The sequence below is a fragment of the Lampris incognitus genome, chromosome 14, assembly GCF_029633865.1.
Source record: "Lampris incognitus isolate fLamInc1 chromosome 14, fLamInc1.hap2, whole genome shotgun sequence".
NCBI classification, from domain to species: Eukaryota; Metazoa; Chordata; class Actinopteri; order Lampriformes; family Lampridae; genus Lampris; species Lampris incognitus.
The window spans coordinates 17,376,624-17,394,023 of record NC_079224.1 but is presented as its reverse complement, the minus strand read 5'-3'; the positions used below and the strand labels follow the sequence as shown (position 1 = coordinate 17,394,023).

Below are 17,400 nucleotides of genomic sequence, written 5' to 3'. Positions count from 1 at the left end.
ACATCGGAGATGTCTTTATAGACTTTACATAGGTCAGATTAAAAAAAAACATTAATCGTTTACTGGAGAGTAATCTTGTTGATCAACACAGTATTTGACCGCTGTATAGTCGAGAACAGATCTGCCGTTCCAGTTGTGGGTGGGCTCCTCGGATCGGGTGGAATAGTCGATAGCAGATCGAGTCGACCAGTGTTCAGCGTGTTGTTGCAGCGTCATCCTGTTTGAATGAAGTTCTGACTACAAGAACGGAGGCAACTACGTTCGCGCCCCGGTGGATATAAAAAAAGGAAATAGGGTTGAGGTGGGAAAAAAGGTGTCCAAATATGCCGGTGTTTACAGGTAAGAAATACTTTGAAGATAGCTGATATTAAAAACGTTGAAGCTCTGCACGTGTTTTAGTCCAGTAATGACTTTTAGCATCTTAGCCTTTCTAACGTTAGCATACCGAGCAGTCAACAAGCTATCGTTAGTTAGCAATCTTCCTTGCCTTGCTAGCATTATAACAAGGCCGTGGGGATTCTCTGAATAATCGTTCTGCAAGTGTCGCAAAAGACTATTCTTTGCCAGATGAACCAATTTATTGCAACGCTGGTATGGCTGGTTATTTGATCAGGATCATCTATCAACCGTGGCCAACTTGCCGGCGCCTGACTTCTGGAAAAGATGCCGCTAGCTAGAAGCTAATGACTTAGCTAGCTAATTTAGATTGCCAACAACTAGATGCTCCGTCACTTTGTTTACAGCTAAGCTAGCTGCTGTTTCGCTACGTCCTCTTCAATTTCTGCATTTCGCCTGTCATTTTCTATTAGTTCCTGGTTTACTGCTATCACTGTTTTCTGTGGAAGAGTAGATGGTGATGGTACACTTGCTAGAAGAGAAAGTTTACGATATCCGTGCTGTTGCGGTTTGCTACCGGGACATCAAAACATGAATTTACCGTTTCAAACTCAGTATGTAAGGATCTCGTTTTAAAAGAAGGAAAACCTGTCAGCTTTGCACAAAAAAAAATGTCACTCAGCCCTGTTATTTCAAATATTACTTAACACTCTTGATGCCATATAAACACTTAAGTAAATGCTTTCAATGCACAGTAGGCTATATGCTGTGTCATAGGTGGCATGACCACAGTTTGGCGGAGCAGTCGTGTTACCCATCACTTAGTCAATGTGCGGAGGTGATAACAAAAGGAGCTGTGTTGCTTTGTTTCATCTCTTTCAGTGAATGTGAAATGGGGCAAGGAGAAGTTTGATGCAGTTGAGCTCAATACCGAGGAGCCACCCATGGTTTTTAAGGCTCAGCTCTTTGCCCTGACAGGAGTTCAACCTGAGAGACAGAAGGTCATGGTGAAGGGAGGCACTCTAAAGGTAGTGCCTCTCAAAGCAACAATCAAGCCTATATGTCAGCAGGACATGTGACTAAAACATTGTGTATAATGTTTTGTGGAGATCAGTTAATAGGTACTAATTGGTGTCTGGTCTCTGTTTTAGGATGATGAATGGGGAAACATCAAACTGAAAAATGTGAGTGTAGCAGAGGTGGACAAGAACAAATAACTAAACCAAGGCTCAATATGTTCATTGATAATTTACATGTGCATTTTTTGGATTGGTGGTTGAATGTAATCATCTCTTTTAGGGAATGACACTGTTGATGATGGGCTCTGCAGATGCTCTGCCTGAAGAGCCTGCTGTCCGGCCCATGTTCGTAGAGGACATGACTGAGGAGCAGCTGGCATCAGCTGTGAGTTAGACTGAATACTACAAGTTGACTAAGAGAAAATGTAATTCTTGTGTACTGCACTGGTCTGCACTATATTCTGCATTCAGATGGCTCTTTCAATGAGTCTGTTTTGTTTTTGATTGAAAACAATCACATTGTAACAATGCCAAGCAGTTTAAATGTTAGGCTATACAATGAGCCATTATTTCTTTAAATTCATTCACTTGGTTGTGGTAAGGGAAACGTTTTGTTGTCCTCTTCAGAAGCATTAAATATAATTTTCCCTATGTTTTGCAGATGGAGCTGCCTTGTGGGCTAACAAACTTGGGTAACACCTGTTATATGAATGCTACAGTGCAGTGTCTGCGCTCTGTGCCAGAGCTTAAATCTTCCCTTAAAAGGTGGGATTATTTTTATTACCAAGCTCTAAACTGTATCAGAAAACTTTAAAAATAGAAGGCCTGTTTTTATTGTCGGTAAAAAACTAGGAATGTTTGCAGGGATAGTTTGGAATTTTCAAAGAAGGTTCATATTTTTGTCAGTTCCTAATGTCAGCCGATAAGATTTCATTTTCACATTCATCCATCCTGTACTCCATACTGGACATGCAGCTCCTGCTTGTCAGCTTCATTGCAATGCAAGTCATCAGGGACAGTATGATAATTCTCATTCAATTAAAAAAAAAACATTCCATGATATGCTCAAAGCCAGCATAATGTTACATTAGTTTATCACAGCATATTGAATATTTATGTCTCATTTGGTGTCATCTGAAAAAAGGCACAGGGGATGTATTTTCATTGTATTTATTTTTGTAGCCACAGCTGCATTTTTCCAGCTGTGAGAGGCCACTGCACCTACACTAATATAAAGGAAACTTGGCTCCTGTTAAAATTGTCTGTCTCCCCCTACAGGTATTCAGGTGCACTGCGACCCTCAGGGGCAAATGCACCATCCCAGTACATCACAGCAGGTTACCGGACATTCCCTCATGAACAACATATATTGGATTTAATACTTTTTGAGAGCTATATCAATCTCTTTGACTTCTAAACACATAGACAATGAGTGTGTTCTCCTCTAACCCACAGCCCTTCGTGACTTATATGAGACCATGGACAAGACTTCCTCTAGCCTTCCACCCATCATCTTACTCCAGTTCCTTCACATGGCCTTTCCACAGTTTGCTGAAAAGGGAGACCAGGGACAGTATCTCCAGCAGGTAAGCAGTTCTGCCCTGCCTTTGCACACCATGACTAGCCACTGCTACCAATAATTAAATTTGTGAGAATGAATTTGTGTTAAACTTGGGGCCTTGTGTTTAGACATTCAAAAAGTAGCATGACTGATTAGCAAACATTTAAATAACAGTTTTGAGTATGAGCAGCTGACACAAAAAGGCAGTTTTGAGTTTGTGTGCACACTTTTGCACCTTTTTGATGTCAATCACTATCATTTGGATCAACAACATGTGCTCAAGTATTCTGATGGGGAAAAGAATGTAAACAGTAGGGATGTCCCGATCAAGTTTTTTTAGCCCTGATCCGATTTCGATCATTTAATATTGCTATCTTCCGATTCGATACATTTTCCTAGAATAACCGATCCAATGTATATGCTTGACAATTGACTAGCTCTGCAATGCATTAAGAAAGAAAATGCCTGCATCCAAGCTGTTCCTTAATGGGTTTTTATTTATTTTCAAAATAAACAGTATAAATATGCCTCTTATCACAAGTCCACTTGTAGTGCAGCGCTGGTTTTAATTTGTTCTTTAACAAAATAGCCAAGTAATTGTAAACAAACTAAAATATATAGCTTATTCCACTTAGTGCAAATAGTCACAAAATGCGTGTCTATTTCCCACATGTTCAGCATCTCCTCGATTACCTGTTTGACATACTCTGCTGTATGAGACTCGCGAAATGGATGTTCATGCAATACTGCAGACTTCAACTCAAAAGCGGAGTCGATCCAGTGTGCCGTGACATAGGGCTATCATCAGAACTCCAAATGTCTGTAGTAAATGCAATAGCCTTCACATCTGATAAAAGACCTCGTAGGTGGTCACGAATCTTGTTGTACAGCACCGGCAGGGCTGTGCAGGACATGTAGTGTCGGGAGGGTAGGACATAACGTGGCTCCAACAGCTCCAAAAGATGGCGAAAACCAGTGTCCTCTACCACAGCGATGGGCTGGTCATCCAAAGTGATGAATTCAGCGACTTTTTCAGTTATCTTTTTGGCCTTGTCGCTGCCGGGAGGAAATTTCTCCTTTTTAAAAGTACCCTCCAGTGTGAGTTGCTTCGTTGCAGCCTTTGCCTTGGTTAGCTGAGTGAACTCGTTAAATTCCGTTGCGTGTTTTTTTTAGGTGCCTAATCAAGTTAGTGGTATTGTACGCAGCTCTACAAAAACTGCCCCGCGAAATGCTTGCATTGCAAGTGGCTGTTGGGCTATTTTCAGTTTCTATTTTAAAATAACGCCAAACTTCAGACATTTTAGCTGCATCCTGGTCATGCCTGATTCTGCCGCAAATTGTGCTCCCCGTTTACGACAGCTGCGTGACAGCGGACTGAGCGGAGGTGTCGCAAAACATAACAAAAGATTGGATTTATTTTCTGCTCAATCCGATCCGATCTCTTAAAAAATGCCTGGATCGGCCCTGATCCCGATCCTTTAGATCGGATCGGGACATCCCTAGTAAACAGATTTTCTTTTTTATAGACATTTTACAGCATAGCTTTAAAGGCCATATCAATGTGGTAACCGGTTTTAACACTGTGGGCTAAAATACACACAAACACCGGTATGGTCCTTTAAATATAATTAGTGGTTTTATTTAAATGCTGATGCCAGCCTTTGATTTTATGTGACGATATGGTCTCTCACTAGTTTACTTTTTTGTTTCTCCTCTCCCAGGATGCCAATGAGTGCTGGCTGCAAATGATGAGAGTCCTTCAACAGAAGTTGGAGCCTCTAGAGCCAGAAACTCCGATGGAGGTAAATGCATTTGTCACTGTCTAGTACCTTGTGATCAAAAGTTGATGTTACTATTTAGTCTTGCACCTTAAGATGGCGGATGCAACCTACGACCGTGCAAAATTTTCCATTTTTATCTTTATGCAGACTGATTCTGAAAGCGGAGCTGCTTCTGCTTCTACAAAGAACTTTATTGACCAGTATTTCGGTGTGGAATATGAAACCACGTATCCTTCTAACCTGTCACGTCATTTAACCTAACTGTTCTCTGGTTTAACTTAATGACACAAAGGGGTTTTTGATTTTCCATTGCAAGGACCCCTTAATTCACATCACAAAGGATTTTGTGTGAATTACAACCAAATGAAGGAGGAATGAGCTAAGCTCTCCCAGGAGTCTGGTATGTGCTACTCTGTCAGTCTTTTCTTAACCTCTTACCTGCCCAGAATGAAATGTACAGAGTCTGAAGAGGAAGAGCCCACCAAGGGCAAGGAGAGCCAGCTCCAGCTCAGCTGCTTCATCAACCAAGAGGTCAAGTACCTGGCCACAGGACTAAGGCTGGTATGTAGCTGACTTGGCAGCAGAGAACGCTGGAAACAACTCGGAGAAAACGAGATCACTTAATTTCTCACTTTGCAAGTGATGTACCCACATGTGTGGCAATTAATGTGTGTCTAGTAATGTTAATCAAATGCACCCCTGGTAGGTGGGCAATTTGTAAACATGAATTTGTTTTTGCTGAGAGCTGGTGAGTTTGGAAGGAATTAACGCACGCACGCACACACACACACACACACACACACACACACACACACACACACACACACACACACACACACTCTCACTCACAGAAAGTAGTGCTCTGTCTGTCTCCATAGTAACATGGACCTGATCATATCTATTTCATCCTCCCAGAGACTGCAAGAAGAAATCACAAAATTGTCTCCATCCTTGGACAGAAATGCCCTATATATAAAATCTGTAAGATTTTTTTTTTCAATCAAATATGATTCACCCTTAATTTGGTATTTGAAAGAAAATAATTGACAAAACTGCCAAATGTTTTGAACTTGTACAACTTCATCTCCTTTGCACCTTCCTAGTCAAAACTCAGCCGTCTCCCTGCCTACCTGACAATTCAGATGGTTCGTTTTTTCTACAAAGAAAAAGAGTCTGTCAATGCCAAAGTCCTTAAGGTTTGTGTTTAATTGCAATGGCCTGTAAGGCCTAATGTGATTGGTTATCTAAGATATGTCCCACAATAAAGGGTCAGTTGAAGCCTTACCTGAAATTCCATTGTTTTGTTTATTAAGGATGTCAAGTTTCCCCTCATACTGGATGTCTATGAGCTGTGCACCACTGAGCTGCAAGAGAAAATGTTGCCTGTCAGGTCAAAATTCAAGGAGATGGAAGACAAAAAGCTAGAGCAAAATCAAAAGAAGGTTAGGTGAACAGGCTACCCATTCAAACATTTTTCTCCCTCTGTTTACCTCATAATTGCATAATTGCTATGCTTTCTATGGTGTCTCTCCCTGATTTTTCTCGTTTCTTTTTCTATGGGTGTGCGACAGTTGGTGAAGAAGCCAGGTACAGGGAAAGAAGTGAAATACGAGCCTTTCTCATTCGCTGATGGTAGGTTGGTTTGGAAAGTTCCTATTTTTCAGTTTCAAAAACAAGTTTACCCAGGCAAAGAACCTGATTGACACTTGTCCAGCATATCTTACAAACAAGTAAGTAAAACACAAACTTTCTTTTCCTGGATACAATACTTATCAACTTGTATCTGAAGAAAATAATTCCATGGATAAATTTCTAAATTTAGATTGTATTACTCTGCAGATAACGTCTTTACTTTTTTTTGTATTTGAGACAAATGTTGAAGTGTGCTCAAATCCTCATTCACAAATGCACATTTTCAAAGAGTATTCACTTCAGCCAATCACATCAGTTTGATTTGCATCATCAGTTGCCACCATGTTCACCTGATGGCGGGAGGTAATACAAACAAGGCTTTGTGTAAGGAGGCATCTTGCAACTACATTGTTAATGAGTGTACTTGGGGGTGGGTCTCGTTAAGATTTTAATGATACTACCACTCTTACTGATACTGCTTATCAATCCGGTACTTTAACAGTACTCTTATCGGTTCTTTTTGTTATTTTTCTTTAAGAGAAAAAAACAAATTGAGAACAGAATTAATATGGCTTTATTTTCTCATGTCTGGACAGAGCATTACTTTTAATCATTAACCCATGTTTGTATAATTTAGTTAACTCCGTGTGAGCTCAAGGCTGCTAGCATACATAACATACCTGAGGTGGATGGGGCAACGAGGGACGAACTACCAGCTAGGCAGTTGAAAACTGCATGTCTCCGCCTGTATTTTATGTGCTTTCGCTAGATGTTTCGAAAGGTTGCTTGTGTTTCTGCCCTTGCTTGCAAAAGACTTGTTGATCTTGTGGCAACAAGCATTGTCGGCATCGACTGTAGTGAAGTATAACCAGACTTCTGACTTTTTAGTTCTCTTTCCGCCATTGTCAATAAGAGCAGGCTGTGTGTGTGTGCATATGAGAGGAAGAGAGCTGGCCCCAGCCCTCAGCTCGCACATACAACAGGCTCCGAGAGAGCGATCTCTCTTCTGCATTAAGAATAGTGAGAATACATCATAGACAAATATTTTAATCTTATTGCAAATTAGAAATGGGGTTGGTAAGATAAAAGGTGCAAGATAAAGTTTATGTAGCTTAACTAAAGAGGAAAATTATTGTCTTAATTTCTCCAATACCGATAGCAGAACTGTTAACGTCGGAGCTTATCAATACTACGGTCTTTAATAATTTAGCACCGGTGCCCAATTAATACCAGGTTTTGGTACCCATCCTTACATACAGTGCCTGTAAAAAGTATTGACCCTCTTGGAAATTATGTTTTTGTTTTTTTTCCCTCCCCTTTTCTGCCCAACTGTACTTGGCCGATTACCCCACTCTTCTGAGCTGTCCCGGTCGCTGCTCCTCTGCCAATCCAGGGAGGGCTGCAGACTACCACATGCCTCCTCCAATACATGTGGAGTCGCCAACTGCTTCTTTTCACCTGACAGTGAGGAGTTTTGCCAGGGGGATGTAGCGCATGGGAAGCTCACACTATTCCCCCCAGTTCTCCCCCCCCCCCCCCGAATAGGCACCCTGACCAACCAGAGGAGGTGCTAGTGTAGCGACCAGGACACATACCCACATCCTACCCGCAGACATGGCCAATTCTGTCTGTAGGGATGCCCACTTCCTACCCGCAGACACGGCCAGTTGGGTCTGTAGGGATGCCCGACCAAGCCGGAGGTAACACGGGGATTCGAACCGAAGATCCCCATGTTGGTAGGCAACGGAATACACCGCTGCACTACCCGGACGCCCGGAAGTTATTTTTGATTGTTTTACAATATTAAATCACAGTAGATTTAATTTGGCTTTTTTGACACTGATCAACAGAAAAGACTCATGAAAACAGATCTCTAAAAAGTGATCTAAAGTTTGTTCTGGCAAACAATCCGGCGACTCAGGAAAGGGAAGCAGGGCTTGACTCCGGCTGTGTTCAGCCGGGGAGGGGAACTGTTGACCCAGACTGGGGATGTTGTCGAGCAGTGGAAAGAACACTTTGAGGAGCTCCTGAACCCAGCTAACATGCCCTCAGTGGAGGAGGTAGAGTCTGAAGACTCAGGGAAACCCCACCCATGTCCTTGGCAGAGGTCTCTGAGGTAGTTAAGAAGCTCCCTGGTGGCAAGGCGCTGGGTGTGGATGAGATTTGCCCTGAGATGCTGAAGGCTCTGAACATTGTTGGGCTGTCTTGGCTGACATGCCTCTTCAGTGTCGTGTGGAGGTCGGGGACAGTGTCTGTGGAGTGGCAGACTGGGTTGGTGGTTCCCATATTTGAAAAGGGGGACCGGAAGGTGTGCTGCAATTATCGGGGCATCACATTGCTCAGCCTCCCTGGGAAAGTCTACTCTAGGGTGCTGGAAAGGAGGCTCTGACCGATTGTCAAGCCTCGGATCCAGGGGGAACAATGTGGATTCCGTCCTGGCCGTGGCACAACGGACCAAGTCTTTACCCTTGCGAAAGTGCTAAGGGGGGCATGGGAGTTTGACCAGCCAGTCTACGTGTGTCTTGTGGACTTTGAGAAGGCTTACGACCGTGTACCCCGGGGCAGTCTGGGGGGGTACTGCGGGAGTATGGGGTACCGGTGCAGTTGCTACAAGCCATCCGGTCCTTGTATAACCAAAGTGAGAGCTGTGTCAGCATTCTTGGCACAAAGTCAAACACATTTTCAGTGGGTGTCGGACTCCGCCAAGGTTGACCCTTGTCTCCGATTCTGTTTGTGATATTCATGGACAGGATCTCAAGGCACAGCCAAGGTGAGGAGTGTGCCCATTTTGGGAACCTCAGAATTGCATCTTTGCTGTTTGCAGATGATGTGGTTTTGTTGGCTTCATCAGAACACGACCTCCAGTGTGCACTGGAGCGGGCCGGGTTGGGGATGAGTTGTTACCTCAAGTGAAGGAGTTCAAGTATTTCGGGGTCTTGTTCACAAGTGAGGGTAGGATGGAGCAGGAGATTGACAGGCGGGTTGGTGTAGCATCAGCAGTAATGCGGATGTTGTACCGGACCGTTGTGGTGAACAGGGAGCTGAGCCGAAAGGCAAAGCTCTCAATTTACCAGTCAGTCTTCGTTCCAACCCTCACCTATGGTCATGAGCTTTGGGTAGTGATCGAAAGGGTGAGATCGCGGATACGAGCGGCTGAAATGAGTTTCCTCCGCAGGATGTCTGGGCTCAGCCTTAGAGATTGGACATCCGAAGGGAGCTCGGGAGTAGAGCCGCTGCTCCTTTGCATCGAAAGAAGCCAGTTGGGGGGTTCGGGCATCTGCTTAGGATGCCTCCTGGGTGCCTTCCTTTACTGGGCATGGCCAACTGGGAGGAGACCCTGGGGTAGACCCAGAACTTGCTAGAGAGGCTACATGTCCAATCTGGCCTGGGAACGCCTTGGGATCCCCCAGGAGGAGCTGGAGGGCGTTGCTGGCGAGGGGGACGTCTGGAATGCCCTACTTAACTTGCTGCCACCGCGACCCGACCCCGGAGAAGTGGCTGAAGATGAATGAGTGAATGAATGAATGAATGAATGAATAAAAAGTTATCTAAATTAATTACACATATAAAAAACAAAACAATTGATTGCATTAGTATTCACCCCCTTTAATGTGACTTACTTTAAACATGACTTGTTCAGCCAATTGGTTTTCGAAGTCATACAGTTAGTTAAATGGAGATCACCTGTGTGCAAGCAAGGTGTTTCAAGGGGTTGTAGTGTAAATACGCCTGTATCTGGAACGTCCAATTGCTGATGAGTCGGTATCCTGAAAAAAACTACAGCATGAAGACAAAAGGACGCTCCAAGCAACTCCGTGAAAACGTTATGGAAAACTTCAAGTCGGAATGGATACAAGAAAATTTGCGAGTCACTGAATATCCCTTGGAGTACAGTTAAGTCAATTATTAAGAAGTGGAAAGAACATGGCACATCTGTAAACCTGCCTAGAGCAGGCCGTCCTCAAAGACTGCGTGACAAAGAAGGAGACTAGGGGGGAGGCCACCAACAGACCTATGACTTCTCTCAAGGAGTTATGGGCTTCATTGGCTGAGATGGAAGAGACTGCATACAACAACTGTTGTCCGGGTTCATCACCAGTCGTAGCGTTATGGGAGAGTGGCGAAAAGAAAGCCACTGTTGGGTGGGGGGGGGACCCACATGAAATTTTAGCTAGAGTTTGCCCGAAGGTATGTGGGAGACTCTTGAAGTTAGCTGGAAGAAGGTTCTATGATCTGATGAGACCAAAATTAAGCTTTTTGGCCATCAGAGTAAACGCGATGTTTGGCCTAAACCAAACACTGCGCATCATCACAAACACATCAACCCCACCGGAAGCATGGCGATGGAAGCATCGTGCTGTGGGGATGCGTCTCTGCCAAAGGCAGAGGTAGAGGGTAAAGTGAATGCGGCAAAATACAGGGAAATCCTGGAGGAAAAGTCTGCAAGAGAACTGTGACTTGGGATTTGTTTTCCAGCATGACAACAACAACAAACATATAGCCAAAGCTGCACACGAATGACTTAAAAACTACAATGTTACCGTCCGCGGTGGTGTAGCGGTCTAAGCATCGGCTCTGTGTCGATGCAGTTGCCCACTGGGGACTGGGGTTCGCGCCCCGGTCTCGTCAGATCCGACTATGGCCGGACGCGACGAAGCAGCGATCATTGGCAACGCTGTCTTCGGGAGGGGGGCGGAGTCGGCTTGTGTTCGTCACGTGAATGCGTCTCTGTGTGTGTCGGAAAAACAGTGGTTCGGCCTGGAGTCGCCTTGTCACGAAAGTGGCGAGGCGGTCTCCTTCGAGACTGCCGGCCGGAGAGATGCAGTTGGCGAACGCATACAGTGCGAGGGTGGGTGTTTGAATTAAAATAGGGATCGATTGGCCACTAAATTGGGAGAAAAAAGGGAAAAATCAGAAATAAATTTATTAAAAAAAAAAAAAAACTACAATGTTAATGTCCTGGATAGGCTTAGTCAAGAGTCCACACTGCAATCCAACTGAGAATTTGTGGCTGGGCATGGAAAAAGGCTGTTCATTCAAAATCACCATGCAACCTGACATGGTTTGGGCAGTTTAGCAAAGAAAAAAAAAAAGGGGGGGGGGAAATCACAGTATCAAGATGTGCAAAGTTGATAAGAGACCTGTTCACAAAGGCTTAAGGCTATAGTTGCTGCCAAAGGTGCATCTACTAAATAGTGACTTGAAGGGATTGAATATTTATGCAATCAATTCTTATGTTTAATAACTGTAATACATTTAGACTAATTTGTAGAATTGTGTTTCATGTTGACATGAAAGCGTGTTTCTGTTGATATTTGTCCAAAAAAGCCACAGTGGCTTGGAGTAGGCCTCGCAGTTGGAAGAGATGGGGTATCATGTCAATCACCATGCAACCACCATGCAACCTGACAGTGCTCAGGTAGCTTAGCAAAGAAACTTGGGGAAAAATTACAGTATCAAGATTTGCAAAGCTGATGGAGACCTATCTACACAGGCTCAAGGTCTACTGTGGCACAAGTCACAGGAAATTTTAATGATGGTTATGAGAGGTGTGTCATAACACACAGCCCATTGTACCATGCTGTGTATGGGGTTGCTTAGCTACAGACCAGTCAAAGTGCCCATGATAACCCTTGTCCACCGTTGAACGCTTCTACAATGGGCACGTGAGAGTTGGAACCGGACCTTGGAGCCGTGGAAGGTCTCCTGGTCCGATGAGTCCCTATTTTTTTAGATCACATGGATGACCATGTCCGTGTGCGTCATGTACCTGGGGAAGTGATGGCAACAGGATGCACTGTGGGAAGATGACAAGCCAATGGAGGCAGTGTGATGCTCTGAGCAATGTTCTGCTGGGAAATCCTGGGTTCGGCCATTCATGTGGACGTCAATTTGACATGTGCCCCCTACCTAAACATAGTTGCAAACCAGGTACACCCCTTCATGGCAATGGTATTCCCTGATGGCAGTGGCCTCTTTCAGCAGGATAATGTGCCCTGACACACTGCACACATTGTTCGGGAATGGTTTGGGGAACATGATGTGTTCAAAGTGTCGCCCTGGCCTCCAAATTCACCAGACCTCAATTTGATTGAGCATCTGTGGGATGTGCTGGACTGACAAGTCTGATCCACGGCGGCTCCATCTTGCAACTTGCTGGACTTGAAGGATCTGCTACTAAAAGTTTGGTGCCAGATACCACAGGACACCTTAAGGGGTCTTGTGGAGTCCATGCTGCGGTGGGTCAGCGCTCAGCGCTATTTTGACAGCACATGGTGGTCATAATGTTTTGGCTCATACACACAATTTTGCTGTGCCGGTCGTGATGTAGGTGGGTCACATTAAAGGGAGGTGAATACTTGTGTAATTAATTATTTGGTGTTATTTAACATATTTTAATATTTTAACTGGCAGAGGAGGGAGTCCCGCAGTCCAACTGACCAGAGGAGGGGCTAGTGCAGCAACCAGGACACATACCCACATCTGGCTTCCCACCCGCAGACACGACCAATTGTGTCTGTAGGGACGCCTGACCAAGCCAGAGGTAACACAGGGATTTGAACCTGCGATCCCCGTGTTGGTAGGCAATGGAATAGACCACTACTCTACCCGGACGCCTGGGGGTGAATACTTTTATAGGCACTGTAGGTACAGAGTTAATTCAATCAATCAATCAAACTTTATTTGTATAGCACTTTTCATGCAAAAAAATGTAACACAAAGTGCTTCACACAATAAAACAATAAAATCTCCCTACTCACAAAAAAGTACAAATTTTATAAAAGTACAGACAAGTTTAAAACGGAGTTAGTAAAATAAATAAAAGTGCCATAAACACTGATTAGTTAAAAGTAACATCAGAGCAGAATATATAAAAATAGCCAAATATATAAAACACACTCAAACAGTAAGAGCTTAGCTGTTGGCTGTTTTAAAAAGTAAGGTTTTTTAACCTGCTATTAAATGTGTCCAGTGTGGGGGCCCTCTCTCAGGTCCTCAGGCAGGGTGTTCCATCTACTTGGGGGGTAAATAGAAGATGCAGCTTCCCCTGCTCTAGACCTAGCACGAGGGATGGTTAAAAGACCACTGCCATTGGACCTGAGAGTTCTTGCTGGTTTGTAAATAATATGTCTTTATATAGTGTGGTGCAAGGCCATTTAGCGCTTTGTATACAATTAACATAATTTTTAAATCAATTCTAGTTTTGACGGGGAGCGAATACGGAGATCTAAGAACAGGTGTAATGTGCTCTTACTTTTTAGTTCCGGTGAGAACACGTGCTGCCGCATTTTGAATTAACTAGTTGGTGCACAACTAATTTTGAGAGGCCAGTAAATAGTCTATTGCAGTAGTCTAGTCTACTTGTTATAAATGTGTGGATTAATTTCTCACAGTCTGATTTTGATAGAAAGCCCCTTAGTTTTGAAAAAAAAATTTTTTTTATACATTTATTTCTGATTTTTCCCTTTTTCTCCCAATTTAGTGGCCGATCGATCCCTATTTTTTAAATTTTTTTAGTTCAAACACCCACCCTCGTACTGCGTGCGTTTGCCAACTGTGTCTCTCTGGCCGGCAGTCTCGAAGGAGAAGCCTCCCCACTTTTGTGACAAGGTGAATCCAGGCCGAACCGCTGCTTTTTCTGACACACACAGAGACGTATTCATGTGACGAACACAAGCCGACTCCGCCCCCCTCCCGAAGACAGCGTTGCCAATTACTGCTGCTTCATCGAGTCCGGCCATAGTCGGATCTGACGAGACCGGGGCGTGAACCCCGATCCTCAGTGGGCAACTGCATCGACACAAAGCCGATGCTTAGACCGCTACACCACCGTGGACAACAATTTTTGAAATGTTTTTAAGATGGTAGAAGGCTGATCTTATGAGATGATTGATGTGGCTCTTAAAATTTAGATCACTGTCTATGATTACACCGAGATTTCTAGCTTCGCTTTTGCACTCCAGAGACAGTGAGCTGGGATGAGCTGCAATTCTGTCTCTGAGTCTTTGCACCAAAAGTATTTCTGTCTTGTCTTTGTTCAGTTGTAAAAAGTTCTCTGACACCCATAGATTAATATCGTCAATACACTGAACCAATACCAAGCCGGAGGTAACGCGGGGATTCGAACCGCTGATCCCTGTGTTGGTAAGCAATGGAAGAGACCGCTATGCTACCTGGACGCCCACTTGATTTTAAACAGATAATTGGGCAGTTGAAGATAAAGTCCACACCTAAGCTTTTCCAGTCCCAGCTAACAGTGCATGGCAAGATTGTTAAAGTTTCAGCGTTGCCTAAACCCTATAGCACTTTATGTCTTGATGCATGCTCAGTAATCCAGGCAAGAAAATCAAAGAAGGTTGAATCAGTCCATCTGGATACAACGTTGAATCCAGATGAACTGATTCAACCTTCTTTGACCTATAGCACTTTAGTGACTTTGCTCCCATCTAAAGGTGAAAAGCGTCTGTAAGTGTTTAGGCTGAACTTTGGACCAAGTGACGTAAGCATAGTAGAATAAACACAGCTGCATATTATTACATCAGTGATGGCTCTGATTGATTTAGGTGCGCTAATGGACAAACACTGACAAACCTATTGACTTTTGTCATTGCTTGTTCATGGTTTTTCGCCTGAAGATGGTAGCAGACTCACTAAAGTGGTTTAGGGTGTAGTTGCTCTTTAAATTCGGCAATGCAATTTTATACACTAACTCAATAATGCCCCTTCCTTACTTTGTAAATGTTGGCTACTTATGTGATGCCTCCTTACACATTTTGTCAGCCTTGTTTGCATGGCCCCCCTCGTATTTGGTGAACAGGATGACAACTGATGATGCGGAGAAAATTGTGACATGATTGGCCGAAATGAATAAGAATAATTCATTTGCTGGGGGGAAGGCCATTTGTGCATTGAAGACTTGGGCTTGCTGCTATATTTGCAAACGAAGGTGAGCCAATTCATTAGTAAATGGTTTGTGGATTTTTTTTCTTAAGATACAGATTGATAGGTATTTATGTCTATGAAAAGACATTTGCGGTTTACTGTACTTGTTTGTAAAATATGATAAGTCATGTTCTCTGCATTGATTTGTTTCTCTGCATGTATTTAATTTGTAGATATCTGGCTCCATACAATACACCTCAAAGGCTTGTTGCACTCTTAATGTGCTTATATCCAATTAATGTGACTTAATGTGCTGCTTATACCCATGTCACAATACTGTTTGTTCCCTTGTAGACCTTGGTTCCAACAACAGCGGCTACTATGACCTGCAGGCAGTGCTGACGCACCAGGGCCGCTCCAGCTCCTCAGGTCACTACGTGGGGTGGGTCAAGAGGAAAGAAGGTAACCTCTACTGTGCTGTGTGTTCATTGCCAGTCAGAAGCTGCAGCATATCACTCAGTGAACATAACTGTCCTATCGGCAGCGTTTTTCCTCTGCACAGAACCGTAAAAGCTTACTGCGAGAGTGGGGCTGCCAACTGATATTGTTTTAGTGCCTTTCTGAACACCAAAGGTTACCTTGTAATTGGTTAATTTTGTTATTTGAAATCGGAATTCAATCATGTAATGGTATAACTGGAACGGAACGGCTCAACTATAAGAACAACAAAGTCCAATCAGAAGAACATACAGCAGTGTAAATCTGTGGTTGTTTATCCATGTGCCTTGGAGGGCCGTGTGTACACAGGTTTTCATTCCATCTAAACACTACACCAGCTGATTTCACCAAATAGTCCTCCCATGTGTGGCTGAAGGTGTGTTAATCAAGTGTGCGTAAAACATAGTAAAATGATGATACAGTTAAATGGTGCAGTACAATGCACAGAATACAATGGCAAGAACTAGGGTGTGTCATCTATAAGTAAGGGAAACTAGATGTTTTGGAGAGTAGTTGAAAAATGGGTATTAACTTGGCTTTTTTTTTTTTTTTTTTTTACCAACATCACCTTCACACAGATGAATGGGTTAAGTTTGACGATGACAAGGTGAGTGTGGTTTCTCCAGAGGATATCTTGCGACTGTCTGGCGGTGGAGACTGGCATATAGCGTACGTTCTGCTCTACGGCCCCCGACGACTGGAAGTACTTGAAGAGGGACAGTAGCCACAGAGGTCAAATAAGAAAAATACAACATCCAACACATAATTTGCCATTTCCAAGCACTGTCTGCATAGATGTGCAATAAATTTGGGTGACTTTAAAGTTTTAATGACTTTTATTTTTTTCATTTTTTTGTAACTGACACATGCTTGTAAAACAAATTGTCAAATGGAGTTAGGTATTCTACTAGAGCAAGATTTGCAAATTTTAAGAGGCAATCTCTGGACTGGATCCTTGAAAAGAGGTTTGAAGTCTTAGCCCTGCAGTTTCATTAAATGTTTTGTACACATTGTATGTTTTTTAAAGCCTTTGAGGAGGTGCTCATGTCATAGAAGCAAAGTATTGCTTTGTAATCAACTTGTAAAGAAATTCTTGGCCAAGTAATTGTCCTTGGAGACATTCTGGCTTGTATCTTTCTTAGTCACTTGTATCATGGATTTCTTATTTTTTGCTAGTAAGATCACACTCTTGTTCACTGGTCGACCCTCTGGTTAAGTTGGGCTTTTGTTCACTAGTCGACGCTCTGGTTAAGTTGGGCTTCAATCTCAGGTCTTTTTTTCTTTTGAGTCGGTATTCCTGGCTTGCATCATCTCCTGGAATTTTTCCACAATGACAGGGATGACGTCCTTCCCTCAATTCTTCTTCAATGCTGTTTTTGGGGGAAATGAGTGTAGGCTGACTTAAAGCGGAGAGCCGTTTGCGGTTAAATGAGCGCAAGACTTGAGATCCAACCAAGGTTTGATAAGCCTTATGTATTATTGTCGATGTTGGAATTGACTTCAGAGTTTTTGAATTTATGCTCTGACATGCTATGCTTCACTTTTTCATGCAATTTCCCCGCCACACTGTAAAACCTCAAACCATCAACACACTCTGTAATAAGTTATTGACTGATGGCTTTTCATAGATGGTTAAAATAAACTTATACCCAATGTCATTTTCTTTGACTAACTTGGAAAAACATGTTTG

At 43.3% G+C, this 17,400-nt stretch overlaps 1 protein-coding gene across 1 annotated transcript; it reads left to right on the top strand.

The window, feature by feature from the left end:
• Positions 1–158: 158 nt before the first annotated feature.
• usp14 (ubiquitin specific peptidase 14 (tRNA-guanine transglycosylase)) lies at positions 159–17,362 on the top strand. The gene is made up of 16 exons (XM_056293163.1): positions 159–339; positions 1,219–1,364; positions 1,488–1,520; positions 1,636–1,740; positions 2,017–2,120; positions 2,634–2,692; positions 2,811–2,941; positions 4,638–4,718; positions 4,845–4,924; positions 5,144–5,258; positions 5,613–5,678; positions 5,801–5,893; positions 6,011–6,139; positions 6,269–6,329; positions 15,567–15,674; positions 16,289–17,362. The coding sequence occupies exons 1-16, from the start codon at positions 324–326 to the stop codon at positions 16,432–16,434; spliced, it is 1,473 nt and encodes a 490-aa protein (XP_056149138.1). The 5' UTR covers positions 159–323; the 3' UTR covers positions 16,435–17,362.
• Positions 17,363–17,400: the final 38 nt, after the last annotated feature.

Coding starts and splice junctions, on each gene's coding strand:
- usp14 (XM_056293163.1), top strand. Junction 5,679..5,800: donor ATGCCCTATATATAAAATCT/GTAAGATTTTTT, acceptor GCACCTTCCTAG/TCAAAACTCAGCCGTCTCCC. Junction 6,140..6,268: donor TAGAGCAAAATCAAAAGAAG/GTTAGGTGAACA, acceptor GGTGTGCGACAG/TTGGTGAAGAAGCCAGGTAC.